We start from the raw sequence: 18,867 nt of genomic DNA on the forward strand, positions 1-18,867 counted from the left end.
TTTATATTCTGTAAACAATATCAAGGATTCTTAATGCTGTTTAACTAAAAGTTAATCTTAATTGGTGCAGATTTTAACTGAAATTATGCCTAACCCTAAGGAGAGTGTAGTTTCTTACCAGCAAATCACCCCCAAAGTCATCATTAGGTACTTACTAAATTAAATGTGAAAGACAGTAAGTTTATTCATAATTCATTGCTCATTCAGTGCTTTTGCTCCTTAGCACTTTCTAGTCTGTATGTTATCAAAGAATGAAGGCAGTACTTAGAGATAGAATTATGTCGTGGGGTATTTCACTGTTAAAAGCTTTAAATCTTCTTTCCTTTTCTTCTTCTTGTGTTAATAAAAGTGTGATCCCAGAAGAAATTTTAATCTGTTCTTGCCTACTAAAAAACCTTCAGAGGTTCTTCATTGTCCACACTGTGATTCTTAACTATGGCTGCACGTTGCAGTTAACTAGAATTAACGGCAGCTAGGGATGGGAACCACTGACCTAGGGAAACTTGAGATTTTTTTTGCTGGTATTTATGGCCTTCATTCTCCCTAGTTAACTCTTTCTGCCAACTTGCTCATACACATTTCCATTTGTCCCTGTTTTCCATACCGTTTTCCCTTGTCAAATGCCAATCTCCTTTTTCTTTTCTGATGACATCTGCTTCCTGGTTCGTGGATGGCTATCTTCTCGCCATAACCTCACGTGGCAGAAGGTGGTAAGGGGGCTTTCTGCGGCTTCTTTTACGAGGGTATTAATTCTATTCATGAGTGTTCCACACTCATGACTTAATCACCTCGTAAAGGCCCCACCTCCAAATACTATCCCATTGGGGATTTGGTTTCAGCTTATGAATTTTGGAAGTATACATTTAGTCTGAAGCAAGTGTCAACATTGTTTCCTAAGGATATCATCAGTTAGAATAATCTTGATGTTATGGAAGTCCCTTGAAGTAAAATAGAGGAGCAGAGTTAGAGAATTCTTTTATTTATTTATTTATTATTTATTTGACAGAGAGAGAGAGAGCGCAAGCGCTCATGCAAGCACAAACGGGGAGTGGCAGGGAAAGGGAGTAGGGGGCTTTCCGATGTGGGGCTCCCAGGACCCTGGGATCATGACCTGAGCTGAAGGCAGATGCTTAACTGACTGAGCCACCTGGGTACCCTTAGAGAATTCTTATTGGCTGGTTTAGGAAGGCTTAATTTTTAAATTCTTAGCATTACTTTTTTATGTATAAAAACTAACAGATACTGTTAGTTATATACAGTAAAGCAAATTAAATCTATTTTTAACAGATTGGTTATTTCTTTAAATGTTGAAAAGTAACATTTCTGTTTAAACATTCATTCATTATGGTTTTCTGTTTGTATTGACTTTGTTTTTCATTAGACTTTCTAATTTTCTAATTACATAAACTTGCAAAACTCTACCTATTAGAAGATAGTATATTTCTTAGCATATATATACACACATACATACAATTTTTTTTTAAGATTTTATTTATTTATTTGACAGACAGAGATCACAAGTAGGCAGAGAGGCAGGCAGAGAGAGAGAGAGGAGGAAGCAGGTGCCCTGCTGAGCAGAGAGCCCGATGTGGGGCTCCATCCCAGGACCGTGGGATCACGACCTGAGCCGGAGGCAGAGGCTTTCACCCACTGAGCCACCCAGGCACCCCCACACATACATACAATTTAACTAAAAGTTAATCTTTTTATTTATTTTTTTTTATTTTTTTATTTTTTATTTTATTTTTTTTTAAGATTTTTATTTATTTATTTGTCAGAGAGAGAAAGAGAGAGCACAGGCAGGGAGAGTGGCAGCCGAGGCAGAGGGAGAAGCAGGCTCCCTGTGGAGCAAGGAGCCCTATACGGGACTCGATCCCAGGACACTGGGATCATGACCTGAGCCGAAGGCAGCTGCCTAACCAACTGAGCCACCCAGGTATCCCTAAAAGTTAATCTTAATTGGTGCAAATTTTAATTGAAATTATGCCTAACTGTAAGGAGAGTATAGTTTCTTACCAGCAACACACACGTGTGTGTATGTGTATGTATGTATACTGTTTTACATTATAAGAATTATCAGGGGCTTGAGATTAGTTAAGTAGGGAAGGTGTTTTCAATTCATAATTTTTTGGTATATTTTATTAGTGAAAACATAGAAAAAGCAGACACAGTGATGGTTAAACATCCATACTCAGGTGGGAAAGGCAGAAACAGGAGTGCATATGCTAGCTTCAGAGTTTGGTTGTTTACCCTAAGGTTTTATTTATGCATATCTCACTTCAATATGTGGTTTGCTTGAGGCTGTTATAAAAAGGAAGGAAATAGAAAAGAGTCCATCAGATTACTATCCTTTAAATAATTCTTCCTTCTCTAGAAAGCTTTCCCAACTAATTGGAAGAGATGCTGTTTAATCCCAATTTGCCTGCCTTTCTCGATATGTTCCATTTATTTCTGTACCATGATTGCAGTATTAAAACTTATTTGAAAAGTATGTGAATTATTCAAACTTGGAATAATTTTTACATAATATAATTTAGTGCATAATTTAGTAGTGTTTTCTTAGAATATTAGACTTGAAGATGTCTTGAAAATAATCTTGTCTTGAATGTGAAGACATCTGGCCCCCAAGAGACAGCTATGCATCCATTCATACATAAAATTAGTATAACATTATATATAATAACGGCATGCATTTTTGAACTGTCTGTCAATGTGTCTGGGCTTTGTTTAACACATTTCTGAGTTGTTTTTTTCCTTCTTGTAAAGATTATTTATTTATTTATTTGACATCCAAAGATCACAAGTAGGCAGACAGAGGGGGAAGCAGGCTCCCTGCCGAGCAGAAAGCCCAATGCGGGGCTCCATCCCAGGACCCTGGGGTCATGACCCAAGCCAAAGGCAGAGGCTTAACCCACTGAGCCACCCAGGCGCCCCACACATTTCTGAGTTTTAACTGTTCAGTATATAAAATGGGTTGGGGGGAGCATTAAATTAGTTGATGTCTAGGCTTCCAACTCTAAATTTAAATTGAGATTCAATTCAGATTTCATTAGTGTTATAAATGAGTGTAATCAGGTATTATAGAAGTGTAAAAGAGGATTTTCAAGGGTAAGGGAAAATTGAGGTGTGTTTTGTTCTTTAAAATATACATAGGGGAGAGTGGGAGTTGAGGGAAATTGGAAGAAGAGATGAACCATGAGAGACTATGGACTCTGAAAAGCAATCTGAGGGTTTTGAAGGGGCGGGGGGTGGGAGGTTGGGGGAACCAGGTGGTGGGTATTATGGGGGGCGCGTATTGCATGGAGCGCTGGGTGTGGTGCATAAACAATGGATTCTGTTATGCTGAAAAGAAATAAAGAATATATATATATACACATAGGGGCGCCCGGGTGGCTCAATCATAAGTGGCTGCTTTCAGCTCAGGTCGTGATCCTAGCATCCTGGGATCAAGCCCTGCATCGGGCTCCCTGCTTGGCAGGAAGCCTGCTTCTCCCTCTCCAGCTCTCTCATGCTTGTGTTCCCTCTTTCGCTATCTCTCTCTGTTGAATAAATAAATAAAATCTTAAAAATAAAAAAATAAAAGATACATAGATTTTATTTCCTGTATAGATTATGGTCTTCACAAAGCAAAGGTAAAAACTTAATTTTTTGAGCTATTATTTATTATAACATCCTGTTTTAGTCCTATTGTTAGGCATATAGCAACTGCTCCCCTTCACTCATCTCCTTCAAATGATGTGAATTTGTTAGAGGATGAATTTATAATTGATGAATCAGAAAGAAGTTTTGCCAGTCGATCTTGGATTACTATACCCAGAAAGGCTGGGCCTCTGAAACAATGCACAGTAAACCCTGCAGAGAACTCTGCACTCCTTCAAAGTAAGAAGTCAAGAGAAAAACATCACAGTGTATCACCTGCAAATTTGACAAGTGACAGACATTCTGACACAGCTTACCCAGTAGAGAAATCTCAGCCTTCTGAACAAAAAAGACTGGGTAAGGGGTCTGCTTTGGCAAATGAACTGGAAAATCATTATGGATCTACAAAATATGAAATGTATAATGAGAATGCAGAAAAATCATCTGGAAAGAAAAAGACTATAAAACAAAAACAGAGAAGAAAATTTAAGGACAATGTACCTGAAGAACAGGTTGATGTGGCTCAGTCTAAAGAAAAAAATACAAATATGTCACATATCACCCAAGGTAAGTTACAGAGATATTCAGACAGAAATACAGAAGAGTGTGAAGAGATGATAAATACTGATATTTCCCAAAAAACAGATGCTGCCTGTGTGTAAGTTTTTTGCATTAAGTATACCTGTGAATATTATCCTACCACTTCATGTTCTTGTAATATTTCTATTTAGCTTTGGGAAGTAGGCAAAGTAAACCTAAATCTATAAGCTCTTTTCTAGTATCTCTGTTTTACATGTAATTCAATTCTGAGTCACTTGAGTTTTGTGTAGCTTCTAAGATGGCAGCATATATAAAGGAAAAAGTGAAGGGAAAAAGGCTTATAAAGCAGATGGTTACCAGAATATGAATAAGACAACATCATATATTCTTTGAGTTTTATTAAAATATAAACTGGGGAAAGAAAACCCTAAGATAGTATGGAGCTATTTCTTATAGGATAAAACTTCATACTCTTCTTTTCTATCATTTACTTATTTATCTAACATTCAGTAAATTGCCATACACTGTATTGGACACTGAAATTACAAAGGTAACTAAAACAGTTATCACCATTAAAAAAAATCAATGTAGTAGTGTCTGTAGACTAGGAGATATAAACATATATTCACGGGATGATAATAGAATTACAGAGAACAGTTATCCAAGTAGTATCTCAATAGATCTTTTTATCTTGGACCACTGTAGTATTTATCTTCCAAACTGGGACACTTGAGAATGAGAGGGGCTGTCAGGATAGGAAGCATAAACTGGGATTGTCTCAGACAAGCTTGGAGTATGGCTGCCCTCTTTATGTAATCATTTTGTAGTGATTGAGGTTTGTAATGATGACACTGTCATGAAGAAAAGATTCATTTATGTTTTTTATACCACTTTTTTTTTTTAAAAGATTTTATTTATTTATTTGACAGACAGAGATCACAAGTAGGCAGAGAGGCAGGCAGAGAGAGAGAGAGGGAAGCAGGCTCCCTGCTGAGCAGAGAGCCTGATGCGGGGCTCGATCCCAGGACCCTGAGATCATGACCTGAGCCGAAGGCAGAGGCTTTAACCCACTGAGCCACCCAGGCGCCCCTACCACTTTTTTTAAAGTAATAGAAGAGGTAGTTATTCTTATAGAATTTCTTTAGAATAGTTAATGGAGTAGAAAACACTTAACAAATGTATTATACACTTTATGTGTACAAAATACAATTTAATCCTTCTTGACAGCCCTATAAGTTAGGCGATAATACTCAAGGTTAAAAAATATTGGCTCAGGATCTGTCCCCTCATTATATTTCTTCAGCACTATCAAGAAGTTTTGAAATAAGTGAAAATGTTTTCGATGCTGATTTGAAAAAACTATTAGCTAACCAGAAAACTCTCTTCACCGGAATTGTATTTGTACCTGGAGGTCCTAGATGACTATACTATACTATAATATTGCTGATACAGAAGGGAGAAAGAGTATATATTAAAGCACAGTATTTAAGCTAGTTTTTATGAAAGGAAATTCTACTTTAAGTTTACTTGTTGAATTATTTTAGCTTTCTTTTTGTATAATCTAAACATAGACTTTATATCACCTGAAATAATAGTTGTCAGATTTCAGTTTTGTCTGTTTGTACCTTTGTGTATCCACCTTTTCTATTTTGCAGACCTCTCTTGTAAATGTCTGACATATCCCATATTATTATTTTTTAAAAAGATTTTTATTTATTTGAAAGAGAGAGAGTACAAGTGGGGTGGGGGACAGAGGGAAAGGGATATGCAGATCCCTCACTGAGCAGGGAGCCTGGCGCAGAGCTGAGCTTGATCCCAGGACTCTGGGATCATAACATGAGCAGAAAGCAGATACTTAAACAACTAAGCCACCCAGGTGCACCCCCCCATATTATTTTTATTGAATTTCTTTCTCTCTTCTTTCCTTCTCTCCCTCTTTCAACTTCCTTCACTTTCTCATTAGCGGCTGGCTATTTTAAGAAATATAAAGAATCTGACTAAACTGAAGTTATAGGGAAGTTATTTTTTTTTTAATTAGTCCTTTACATAGAATATTAATTCATAAGATTTGAAGGTACAAAATTTTGATTTGTCTTCTTAGGAAAAAACATTATATCAAGAAAGTATGGGGCGCCTGGGTGGCTCAGTGGGTTAAAGCCTCTGCCTTCAGCTCAGATCATGATCCCAGGGTCCTGGGATTGAGCATCGAGCTCTCTGCTCAGTGGGGAGCCTGCTTCCTCCTCTCTCTCTCTGCCTGCTTCTCTGCCTAACTGTGATCTCTGTCAAATAATAAATAAAATCTTAAAAAAAAAAAAAAGTATACTTGAAGGATACTGTTTAATTATAAATGTTAAACATTAAGTACCTGCCAGATTCTTCACATTGATATTCAGATAAATTCTTTATCTAGATTGGTTAGTGAATGTAATGTCTGATTAATTACTAATTGTATTAATTTTCCATCACTGTCATGACAGATTACCACATACTTAGTGACTTAAAACAACACACATTTATTATCTTACAGTTCTGTGGGTCACAAGTCTGAAATAGATCTTGCTGAGCTAAAATCAATATATTGACAAGGTTGCTTTTCTTTCTGGTAATTCTAGGAGAGTATATGTTTCCTTGTCTTTTCCAGCCTCTTGAAGTTGTTTATATCCTTGAATCATGGTTTCCTTCTTTCATCTTCAAAGCCAGCAATACCAGGTTTCTTATATTTCCAAATTCTTTTGCCTCTTCTTCCTTTGTCCTGTCATTCTGACCACCGCTTTTAAGAACACATATAATTAGATTGGACCAGCCTAAATAACCCAGGGTAATCTCCCAATTTTAAGGTTTATTTAGTCACATATGCAAAGTCTCTTGCCATATAAGATAACATTTTCACAGATTTTGTGGATTAGGGTGAGTACATTTTTGGAAGGATATTATTCCACTAACCATCTCAGTTCAAAGACTAATAATATGAAAATAACTTAATTCCAAAGATATTCTTACTATGAAGGTATTTTTTCTTTAAATTAAAAGGCACTTGACTAATTCGTAATGCCAAAGCTAATGACTTACGTTGAAGCAGTAGACTCTTCCACTTCTCCTATCTCTTAGGCTTCTCAAACTAGATGATTTAGAAACTAATAAATTCTTCCAAACTTGCTCCTTCTTTAGTTTTCCTATCTTTATAAATGGGGCCATAATAAATTTAGTAGCTCAGGAAAGATACCTGGGTCATCTTTGACTCCTCTTTCCTTCAGCAACCTGTATAAAGTTTGACTTCCATATCTTTTACTTCTCTCCTTTCCTCTTGCTGTTCTCCTTAGCCAACTTAGAGTCATTTGTTTCTTAGATTATTTTAGCAGTATGCCCTCTGTCTTCTCTCTACTCTCCAGGTTCATCTCCTGGGTTACTTTTTTTTTTTTTTTTTTTTTTAGATTTTATTTATTTATTTGACAGAGAGAGATCACAAGTAGATGGAGAGGCAGGCAGAGAGAGAGAGAGAGGGGGGGAAGCAGGCTCCCTGTTGAGCAGAGAGCCCGATGTGGGACTCGATCCTAGGACCCTGAGATCATGACCTGAGCCAAAGGCAGCGGCTTAACCCACTGAGCCACCCAGGCGCCCCTCCTGGGTTACTTTATAATGAATTTCTTCCAGTTCATGAGCAGACTACTATCTCAACTGTAGGCCTTTTTTTTTTTTTTTTTTTTTAAGATTTTATTTATTTATTTGACAGACGGAGATCACAGAGAAGCAGGCAGAGAGAGAGGAGGAAGCAGGCTCCCTGCTGAGCAGAGAGCCCGATGCAGGGCTCGATCCTGGGATCGTGACCTGAGCTGAAGGCAGAGGCTTCAACCCACTGAGCCACCCAGGCGCCCCTACTGTGGGTCTTTTAAAGTGCTGTAACTTTTGCTTAGAAAATTTTTCCTAAATGTACTCTGTCCCCTACCAAACTTTGTACTCAGTTTAAATATCATTTTACTTGATTATTACTCCCTATCCCAGCATGTTCCTACATAGGCTCCAATAGCATCCTTTTTGTTTTATCAAACATATAATTACTTGCTAAATTTCCATCTCTCCTTCTGGCAGTTAGACTGAAAGTTCCATGAGAACAGGAACTATATCTGTTCTATTCCTAAAGTATCCCTTAGATCTTAGCCTTAGCAGTTATCTCTTTGTGTCATTGGAATACATTATTATTAATGACAGAAGTATTACTGTGTTTTGGGTGAATAATTTTGCTGTTTATTAAAAGATGTCCCACCTTCAAAATGATACTCCTTTACATGTAAATATGCAAATTTCCCACAGTAATAGAAATGTATTGCCTTTTTTTTAAAATAAAGATTTTATTTATTTATTTATTTATTTTTTAAAGATTTTATTTATTTATATGACAGATCACAAGTAGACGGAGAGGCAGGCAGAGAGAGAGAGAGAGAGAGAGAGAGAGAGAGAAGGGAAGCAGACTCCCTGCTGAGCAGAGAGCCCGATGTGGGGCTTGATCCCAGGACCCTGGGATCACAACCTGAGCCGAAGGCAGAGGCTTTAACCCACTGAGCCACCCAGGCGCCCTAGAAATGTATCACTTCTAAGTCACCTCTTTTTCTGGCCATTGCCCTACTTAGGAAAATATGTCTGCTCAGTTCTAAGTCATCTCTTTTCACATTACCATCTGTTCATACCTTCTGCATGTGTTCTTGTTTATTAGTTTTCTAAGTTGTTTGTCATTCAGTTTCTGATCTTCCCTGATCTGGAATTAGTTTCTAGAATAATTAATTGGTTTGTTTTTGAATTTGTATGATTTCTATGTCACTGTCTGAATAAGTCTTTCATGATAGCATTTTCTTCCTTAGATTCTTTTTCCCTAAATCATTGTTCACACTGATTTTTTTTTTTTAAGTTTATTTATGAACATGGGCAACTTATGTCATCATGAGCACCTCTCACTTGTTAGAACAGTTTCTGAGGGGGCGCTTGGGTGGCTCAGTCAGTTAAGCGCCTGCCTTCAGCTCAAGTCATGGACCTGGGGTCCTGGGATTGAGTGCCACATTGAGCTCCTTGCTCACTGGGGAGCCTGCTTTTCCCTCTCTGCTGATCCCCCTGTTCTCTCTCTCAAATAAATAAATAAATAAAATCTTTATTTAAAAAAAAAAAAAGTTCCTAAGGATACTTTTGATAAGAGGAAAGAAAAAGGGGGAAATAGAGGAAAAGGAGTTGGAGAAAAGACACAAGGGTGGACAAATAGGAGGCCTGAAAATGCTGCTCACTGGTGAGGAATCTTGCAGTTTTACAGGTGATTCCTTATACCCACTCATCAGTGGCAACCATGTTGAAAGTTCTCTGTCTTTGCTTTAGTGTTTTGTAAACTGACCCTTTATTATTTTCTATATCCATTCCCTCAGATATATTCTTCACTGTCAAGATTTTGTTTTCTGTTGTGGCTCTTCTAATATCTCCCATTCTTATCACTTCTAGCATATTGGTTGATTCTCGTATTAAGCACAGTATTGGTAAAGTATATTCTTTCCTTTTTCATCAACTTTTTTTGTGCCTGGTTCAGATCATTAAGGCTAATATTTTTCTTTTACTCCTTTTATAAGCATAAATCATTCTCTTTGTCTCAAATTCAGAGTTGCCAAATCCTGTAGCTTATTGTCAAACTGGACTCAGAGTTACTCTGCTGTAAGGGATCTTGACATAATTTGGCTTGTTTTCTATCTCTCTACTTCTCAATCACATTTAACTGGGAGAATGGCTAAAACAGCAGAACAGTGCTTTTCAAACTTGCATATGCATTTGAATTCCCTGAGGATTTTCTTAACATTTTGATTCATAAACTGGGTTAGTAGATCTCAGATGGGACCCAAGATTCATTCTTTTTTTTTTTTTAAGATTTTATTTATTTATTTGACAGAGAGAGATCACAAGCAGACGGAGAGTCAGGCAGAGAGAGAGAGAGAGAGAGGGAAGCAGGCTCCCTGCCGAGCAGAGAGCCCGACGCGGGACTCGATCCCAGGACCCTGAGATCATGACCTGAGCCGAAGGCAGCGGCTTAACCCACTGAGCCACCCAGGCGCCCCCAAGATTCTTTCTTTCATTCTTTTTTTTTTTTTTTGGAAGATTATTTGAAAGAGAGAAATAGAGGAAGCAGAGAGAGGGGGAGGGACACGCAGACTCCCCACTGAGCATGGGCCTGACGCTGGGTTTGAGCTCATGATCCTGAGATCATGACCTAAGCCGAAATTGAGAGTTGGGATGTTTAACCAACTGAACCACCTAGGCACCTCAAGATTCTGTATTTCTAAATAGTCTCTCCTAGGTGATGCTGATATAGATGATCTGTGAAGTGTATTTGGCGTATCAAAACTTGGATCCTGTCTAAAATAACTCATGCTGGAAGTACTTCTGCCAATTTCAATGCCTGCTGTAACATTGGCTTCACCCTGTATTCTTATTTCAAGCATATGTGCCAAACACAATGTTATATGCTACATATAGTAAAGATGACAAGATGTAGTTTTCATTATAGCCCAATTAAACACTGTCTAATTTCTGATGCTATACTATTCTGATTCTCCCTATTTTTTCTTTGTTTGATTTCCTTCTGTGTCTTTACTAATTTTCCTCACTTAATCTATAAATTTTGGTGATTCTTTCCATATTCCCCAAGTTTAATAATTTACTCTTTGCTCTTCCTTTATAGTCATACCTTGAGAAAATTATTCTTTTGCTTTAGATATCATCTCCATCTGAATTATTTCCCCAAATTTACCTTCTTAGTGAAAGACTGGGCTTGTATTTCCTGTATTTTCAGATTTCAACCTGTATTATGTTCTCCTTTCATCTTTTTAAAAAGTTCTGTATAGTTTCATATTTAATTATGTGATTATATATAATACCTGCTCAATCTTACATACTGTTATGTAGTTTATTTAGTCCATGAGTATTTCCTACTTGATATGAGTGTAATTCCTTCTTTGGACCAGAAATCTTTGTCTCAGTTACTTAATAAATGATGGTTTCTTGATTTATTTGATGATCAAGAAAGTTTTCCATTCTGTCTACTCACACCTACTATTTTAAACCTATTTCTTTTTTTTTTTTTTTTTTAAGATTTTATTTATGTATTTGTCAGAGGGAGTGAGCACAGGCAGATAGAGTGGCAGGCAGGGGCAGAGGGAGAAGCAGACTCCCTGCTGAGCAAGGAGCCCGATGTGGGACTCGATCCCAGGACACTGAGATCATGACCTGAGCCGAAGGCAGCCGCCCAACCAACTGTGCCACCCAGGCGTCCCTAAACCTATTTCTGAGAAAAAGAAATTTTCCATTTTGGTCATTGTGCCCTTCTTAACTGTAATATTTATATTGAAATATTGTGTATTTCTCTGATTTTTCTGGTTGTCAGCCACAAAAACCAAAACTACAATTGATTTTACCCTTCTGTTAGATTCTTTTCTTACCTATTTGTCGTGGTAGTGAAATGAGGTTACTACTGACACCAGACCTTTTCATCAGCTATGTATTGCTTGCCATATTCATTGTTTATTTTCATTCTCTTTTCTCTTTACAAAAATAATGCTTTTCCTACATATAAGAATACCTCTTTATTGAAACCTCACTTTAAAATCTCCTCCTTCAAAAATTAAATTGACAAAATAATGACTTAATTCAAAACAGAAAAGAAGTAGTTTTTTTTTTTTTTTTTTTTTTTTTTTTAACTTGGGACATTGGTAAGTAGTTTGAAGAAGCCATATATTTTTCCTTTTCAGAGTGTACCATTTTTTTGGCTCAGAAGTGTATGGTATCAAGCAGTGTGAAAAGTTTATATTTAACTTACAGAAACAGATCTTATTGAGAAGATTTGGCTTAAAAAAAAAAAGATGAAAGAAGCCCACAGAATAAATTTAAGACATAATTGATAGTTTTTTTTTAACCTATTGTGATTTTCTGAAAACTCTTTGGTTCCATAGATTGTAAATTGTTCTTTATGGTTTTCTTTAATTTAGGAAGCAAGAAAAATAGCACCAATGTTCCTTATACAGAGAATCAGAAAAAAGATAAGGAATATAAAAAGAAACATTTTCCCAGTGGGTCCAAAAAGAATAAACTTGTACCTGACGAAGTGACTTCAACTATTACAAGAAGTCGAAGAATTTCCAGGCGTCCATCTAATTGGTGGGTGGTAAAGTCCGAACAGAGTAAGTATTTTATTTAAATGATGTTCATTGAGAGCTCCAAAAAGTCATTCTGTAAGAGGCTTTATGTTTGATTTATGCTTCCATTTTCCACAGAAAATCTAATGAGGATGAAGTTAAATTGGGTTGTTAATAGAAATATCAGATCAGTTAAGTGTGAAGATATTAGGCTCTACTATACACTATAGTCTAGATATAGGGCATATAACTGGAAAAACAAACCCCCTGCTCTCATGGGACTTAGATTTGAGTGGAGGAAGACCAGCAATAGAAGTGTATAAGTCATGCTGTGATAGGCATTAAAGAAAAATAAAGCAGATAAGAGATAGAGATGGGAAGTAGATGGCAGAAGTAGGCGTGGATAAGAAGAATAGTGTTTTTATAAAAGGTAGTAGTAAGAGTCCATTTTGATTTTTCAGAGCACATATCTCAGAAGAGGGGAACCAGACAGATAATATGGTGCGTAACATTTCAGACCAAGGGAATGTTATTTGAATATATTTGTAAAGGTGCTAATGGAGCATACTTGGCTGTTTGAGGAATTTAGGAAGGCCAGTCTGGCTAAAGATGAGTAAGCCAGGAGAGATCAAGTCAGAGAGGGAGGCTGTGATAGAGAGTTTAGATGAAGTGTATTGGAAGACTACTGAAATATTTTAAGTAAGATTTTAATCAAGTCAAAGTGACTTGAGTCCTCTTTTAAAAGAATTATTCTTTTTTTTTTTTTTTTTAATATTGAGACACTTTTAAAAAAGATTTTATTTATTCATTGAGAGAGAGTGAGAGAGACCTCTAGTGGGGTGAGGGTCAGAGGGAGAAGCAGATTCCCCACTGAGCAGGGAGCTTGACGCAGGGGCTAGATCCTGAGGCTCCGGGATCATAACCTGAGCCAAAGGCAGATGCTCAAGCAATTGATCCACCCAGGCACTCCTAAAAGAATTATTTTTACTGCTAGATAGAGAGGAAACTAGGACATGGACAGAGATTGTTGGAGGGAAGAGAAGAAAAGTGGTTGGATTTGGTATTAACAGATTGGCGTTAGAGAGAACCAGGAGTCTAGGATGACTCAGATTTTTTTTTTTTTCCTGAACAAATAGAATAAGGGAGCTCTACTATTTACTGAGATGAGGGAAAAGTATGAAAGAAGCAGATTTGGGAAGGATGTCAAGATTTCGGGTTGTAAGAAATTAATTAGATATCAAAGTAGGTACATTGAGGAAGTTGCCTGGTAAATGAGTTTAAAGTTAGGGGGAAATATTTGGGAGGCCATATAAATAGGGACTTATCAGTATATGGATGATATTTAAAACTTTAGGACTACCTGAAATCACCTAGTGATAGACTAAACCTAGAAAAGAAAGAAAGCTCAGGTCTGAGAACTGGGAGATTCCAGTACTAGGAGTCAAGATGGGAAGGAAGATCCACCAAAAGAAACTAAACAGGAACATTTAGTAAGGTTAAAGAAAATGAAGTGAACTTAGGGTTAGGAAAGCAAAGTAATGAAAGCATTTTAAGGATTGAGTGATGAGCTCGTTTAAAATACTACTGATGGCTTGAGGTAGATGAGAGTTAAGGACTGACAATATAATTTTGGCTACGTGGAGGTTGTAGGTCACTTTTATAGAAATGGTTTTTGTGGAATGATCAGTTCAAAAGCCTGATTGAAGTGGTTTCAAGAGTAGGAGGTGCGGAAGGAAAGATAGTAAGATAAGGGAGCATAGGGCTGCCTGGGTGGCTCAGTGGGTTAAGCCTCTGCCTTCAGCTCAGGTCATGATCTCAGGGTCCTGGGATCGAGTCCCGCATTGGGCTCTCTGCTAGGCAGGGAGCCTGCTTCCTCCTCCCTCTCTCTCTCTCTCTGCTTGCCTCTCTGCCTACTTGTGGTCTCTCTCTGTCAAATAAATAAAATCTTTAAAAAAAAAAATAAGGGAGCATAAAGATGGGTCGAGGGTGGGGGGCGTGTATGTGTGTGTGTGAGATCTATAAGATGTTATATTGGTTTATCTGCTCATTTAAAATAGCATCATAGAATGTGGAGAAAGGAGAACCCTCTTGTACTATTGGTGGGAATGCAGACTGGTACAGCCAGAATGGAAAACAGTATGGAGTTTCCTCAAAAAGTTAAAAATTGCTGTGATCCAGCAATTCTACTACTAGGTATTTAGCCAGTATAGAGATACTAATTCAGAGGGATACATGCACCCTGATGTTTATAGCAGCATTATCTACAGTAGCCAAGTTAGGGCAATAGCCCAAGTCTCCATCAGTGGATGAATGGATAAAGAATATGTGGTATATGTATACACAACAGAGTATTACTCAGCCATAAAAAAGAATGAAATCTTGTCATCTGCAATGACATGGATGGAACTAGAGTGCATTATGCTAGGTGAAATATGTCAGTCGGAAAGACAAATACCATATGATTTCACTCATACATGGAATTTAAACAAAACAGTGAGCAAAGGGGAAAAAACAGAGGTACGCAAACCAAGAAACAGACTCTTAATTATAGAGAACAAACTGTTACCAGAAGGAAGGTTGGTAGTGAGACAGGTTAAATATGTGATGGGGATTAAGGAGTGCTCCTGTCATGATGAGCACTGGGTGATGTATGGAAGTGTTGAATTACTATATTGTACACTTGAACTAATATATTGTATATTAACTAACTGGATTTTTTTTTTAAAGATTCCATTTATTTATTTGAGAGTGAGAGAGAGCACAAGCAGGGGGTAGGGGAAGAGGGAGAAGCAGGCTCCCTGCTGGGCAGGAAGCCCCATCTGGGGCTCTGTCCCAGGACTCTGGGATCATGACCTGCGATGAAGGCAGATGCTTAACTGACAGAGCCACCCAGGTGCCCCTACTAAATAAAAACTTAAAAAAGACTCTTGAATGAAAAAAACAAACAAAACCCCCAACTTCCTAGAAAGTTAGAGCATAAATATAGGATCGCAGTCCTTGAATAGGTAAGGAGGGGGCTGTTTTGCAGTACACAGATGGAAGTAGGTTGGTCAAATTGATGGTGAGAAGATGAATATGTACTCTGAGTTTTTTGTTTTCTCAGTGAAGTAGTAAACAGGGCCATCAAGTGAAAGTGATGTGAGATCAGTGATAATGGAAGTCTGAAGTTTCTTTACAGCAAGAGGATACAAAGCAAAATCAGAGAAAAAGTACATGGGCAAAGTCTGAAGGAGTCCTCTCTCAAAGGATTCATACCAGAGGCACTTAGTTCTTTTGGCAACGAATACTATGATAGATGTATGAAATGTTATCTACTAGGGAAGCACATTAGAGATTTAGTACCCAAGATTTTTACTGAGGTGGTTACTTAGGCACCTTCTACCTAGCAAGTACTAAAATTCCAGACTCCCTGAAGGAAAGTATTTGACATAAATCATATTTCTTTCAAAGCAGTTTAGGCATACTAACCCACATTTATCAGTTAGGAAATGATGGGAACCCTCCGAAATTAAAGTTCCCAAATGCTAGCCAAGGACTAACTTTGCAAGCAGGTCTTTCTAAGGATAACATTCTTAGGTCTGCTATGCCAACTTTTTTCTGTACAATATGAAATATTCATTGTTTTGGAACATTTTTGATCTTTTAAAGGTGGTTAATCATGAAAAGATGGTAGATAAGATAACATTTACATATACGGATACTGTTGACTTTGTGGTATTTAGGTCAACAAGTGAGAGTAGAACAAATATGGCACTACATCTGAGGCCTTGTTGTGAATTTTTGAATCATTGGGATCCTTGATTGATAGTAGAAAGAAATATTCTGTTGCAGCCTTCCTTGAATTTTGGACTTAGATCTGAGTTTAAATTATGATTTCTCCACTTTGGGCAAGATATTTTGTTCAGTTTCTTATTCTGTAACATGATTACAAATTCTTCTACCTCATTAAAGGACTCAGGCATGTAGTTACTATATAAAATATTATCTACTACTGTAACTGCTCTGAGGAACTCACCTTTCTGCCCCAGGTGCCTGAAACTGTACTAGAGCAGATGAGTGTATATACAGGTAAATAAAAATCTTACAAAGCCTGGATAAGTTTTCTAGAACTCTGAGACTTACCAAAAAACTTCTGTAGCAGTTTTAAAACCGATGTTGAGTTTCTGATCAAGTAGGGAGTCACAAAAATGGAAGAATGCTATAGATCTCAAAGTTAAAACAATCCTTCATCTGCTAGAAAAAGAAAGTCTGAGGATCAAAAAAGCAGCATCACTTGCAACCTAAGGTGACAGACCTTCGTGCTAGAACTGGAAAACAGTAGAACCCAGGTTTCCTGACTGTTGATGCATTGTTTATTTCCCTAATAAGCAACCATGCTGCTTATAGTAGATGTTTGGCCTTAACTGCTTTTTCATGTATATTGAGAAACATTTATAGAGTGCCCACTGTGAGGCAGGAATGGTGTTAGGGCCAGTACTAGAGTGAGGCAAGTGAGTAACATAGAATGAGAAATTTGAGGAGGCACTTAGTCTCGGGGTTGTGCGAGTCCAGGTTCAGTCCCTGTATGACTCTCTGAAAGTGAGCACCTTCTCAAATTACCTACCCTAGTTAGATTTTTTTTTTTTTTTAAAGATTTTATTTATTTATTTATTTATTTATTTGACACAGAGAGACACAGCGAGAGAGGGAACACAAACAAGGGGACTAGGAGAGGGGAAGCAGGGAGCTCGATGCGGGGCTCGATCCTAGGACCCTGGGATCAGGACCTGAGCCAAAGGCATATGCTTAATGACTAAGCCACTCAGGCGCCCCCATTTTTTTTTTTTAATGATGAAAACTTTTAAGGATTTGTCTTTGGTATTCATTTTGCAATATATACATATATAAAATTATTACATTATGTACCCTAAACTTACACAATGTTATATGTCAATTATATCTCAGTAGACTGGAAAAAATTGCTTCACCATGGTCCTGGCCATGGTGTTAGCTTTTGGGAATATGAAGATCGGTAAAAGAGCAATGTTGGTCTCAAAGAATTGTCAGTCTGCTGGAAGAGAAAGATAAGTAAACAGTTAGATGGGTGATAAGTATTTTTAATGCGTTGAGAGAGAGCTACTTAATTTAGGTATGGGAATTAGGAAAAGTTTCCTGAAGGATGAATTAGGAATCAACTGAGTGCCTGGGTGGGGTGAGGAGGAAGGATGGAATGTTTCTAGTAGAATAGCATGTACAGAGATCTGGAGCTGAGAGTTTAACCTTTTAAAAATTGTTTTGTCAGGGCATCTGGGTGGCTCAGTGGTTTAAAGCCTCTGCTTTCGGCTCAGGTCATGATCCCAGAGTTCTGGGATCGAGCCCTGCATCGGGCTCTCTGCTCAGCAGGGAGCCTGCTTTCCTTCCTCTCTCTCTGCCTGCCTCTCTGCCTACTTGTGATTTCTGTCAAATAAATTAAAAAAAAAGAATTAAAATAAAATAAAAATTGTTTTATCAGGGGCGCCTGAGTGGCTCAGTGGGTTGAAGCCTCTGCCTTTGGCTCAGGTGATGATCCCAGGGTCTTGGGATTGAGTCTTGCATCGGGCTCTCAGCTCAGCGGGGAGCCCGCTTCCTCCCCCCCGCCCTGCCTGCCTCTCTGCCTACTTGTGATCTCCATCTGTCAAATAAATAAATAAAATCTTTTTAAAAAAAATTGTTTTGTCAGAGTTATTTGGAGGGCTTGTTAAAACACAGATTACTGGGCTCTACTCAGAGCTTCTGATTTAGTCCCCAGGAAGCAAAGCCTGAGAATTTGCATTTGAAACAAATTCTCAAGTGATGCTGATCCTTCTGGTCTAAGGACCAACCTTTTAAGAAGCAGTGCTTTAGAGACAAGCAGGTAGTTCAGGTAGTTCAGTATTGCTGGGTTTTGGTTTATTTGGAGGAGAATGTTGAAAAAATTTTTTTAAAGATTTTATTTATTTATTTGACAGATGGAGATCACAAGTAGGCAGAGAGGCAGGCAGAGAGAGAGGGAGGAGGAAGCAGGCTCCCCACTGAGCAGAGAGCCTGATGCAGGGCTCGATCCCAGAACCCTGGGATCATGACCTGAGCCGAAGGCAGAGGCTTTAACCCACTGAGCCACCCAGGCGCCCCGAAAATGTTGAAAATTTTGATTAATGAAGTAAACACTCTAGGTGTAGAAATAAATTATTGACAATAGTTTCAATCACTAAAAGATTTTAGCAAGGTTGTCATGAGCCAACTTGTGTTTTCCTAAGATGATTCTTGAAGCAGTGTGAAGAATGGATTGAAGAATAGCAAAGCTAGAGAAAGGGAGACTAAGAGGAGCTTTAATAATCCAGTTAAATGACGAGGGTCAGTGATAGGCTGGAGAGCTTGAAAGAAGTGGATTTGAGAGGTATTAAGAATGTAGAAATGAGGGACGCCTGGGTGGCTCAGTGGGTTAAGCTGCTGCCTTCGGCTCAGGTCATGATCCCAGCGTCCTGGGATCGAGTCCCACATCGGGCTCCTTGCTCAGCAGGGAGCCTGCTTCTCCCTC

At 38.0% G+C, this 18,867-nt stretch overlaps 1 protein-coding gene across 1 annotated transcript in view; it reads left to right on the top strand.

Annotated features, from left to right (window-relative positions):
• LOC111149005 (centromere protein C) overlaps positions 1–18,867 on the top strand; it is a 101,594-nt gene that overhangs the window by 37,535 nt on the left and 45,192 nt on the right. The window contains exons 8-9 of the mRNA XM_022505880.1: positions 3,683–4,206; positions 12,186–12,377. Coding sequence (XP_022361588.1) covers positions 3,683–4,206; positions 12,186–12,377 — 716 coding nt within the window. The remainder of the gene's footprint in view (positions 1–3,682; positions 4,207–12,185; positions 12,378–18,867) is intronic.

This window comes from Enhydra lutris, unplaced genomic scaffold (genome assembly GCF_002288905.1).
Source record: "Enhydra lutris kenyoni isolate GAN:26980312 unplaced genomic scaffold, ASM228890v2 scaffoldscaffold21, whole genome shotgun sequence".
Classification (NCBI taxonomy): Eukaryota; Metazoa; Chordata; class Mammalia; order Carnivora; family Mustelidae; genus Enhydra; species Enhydra lutris.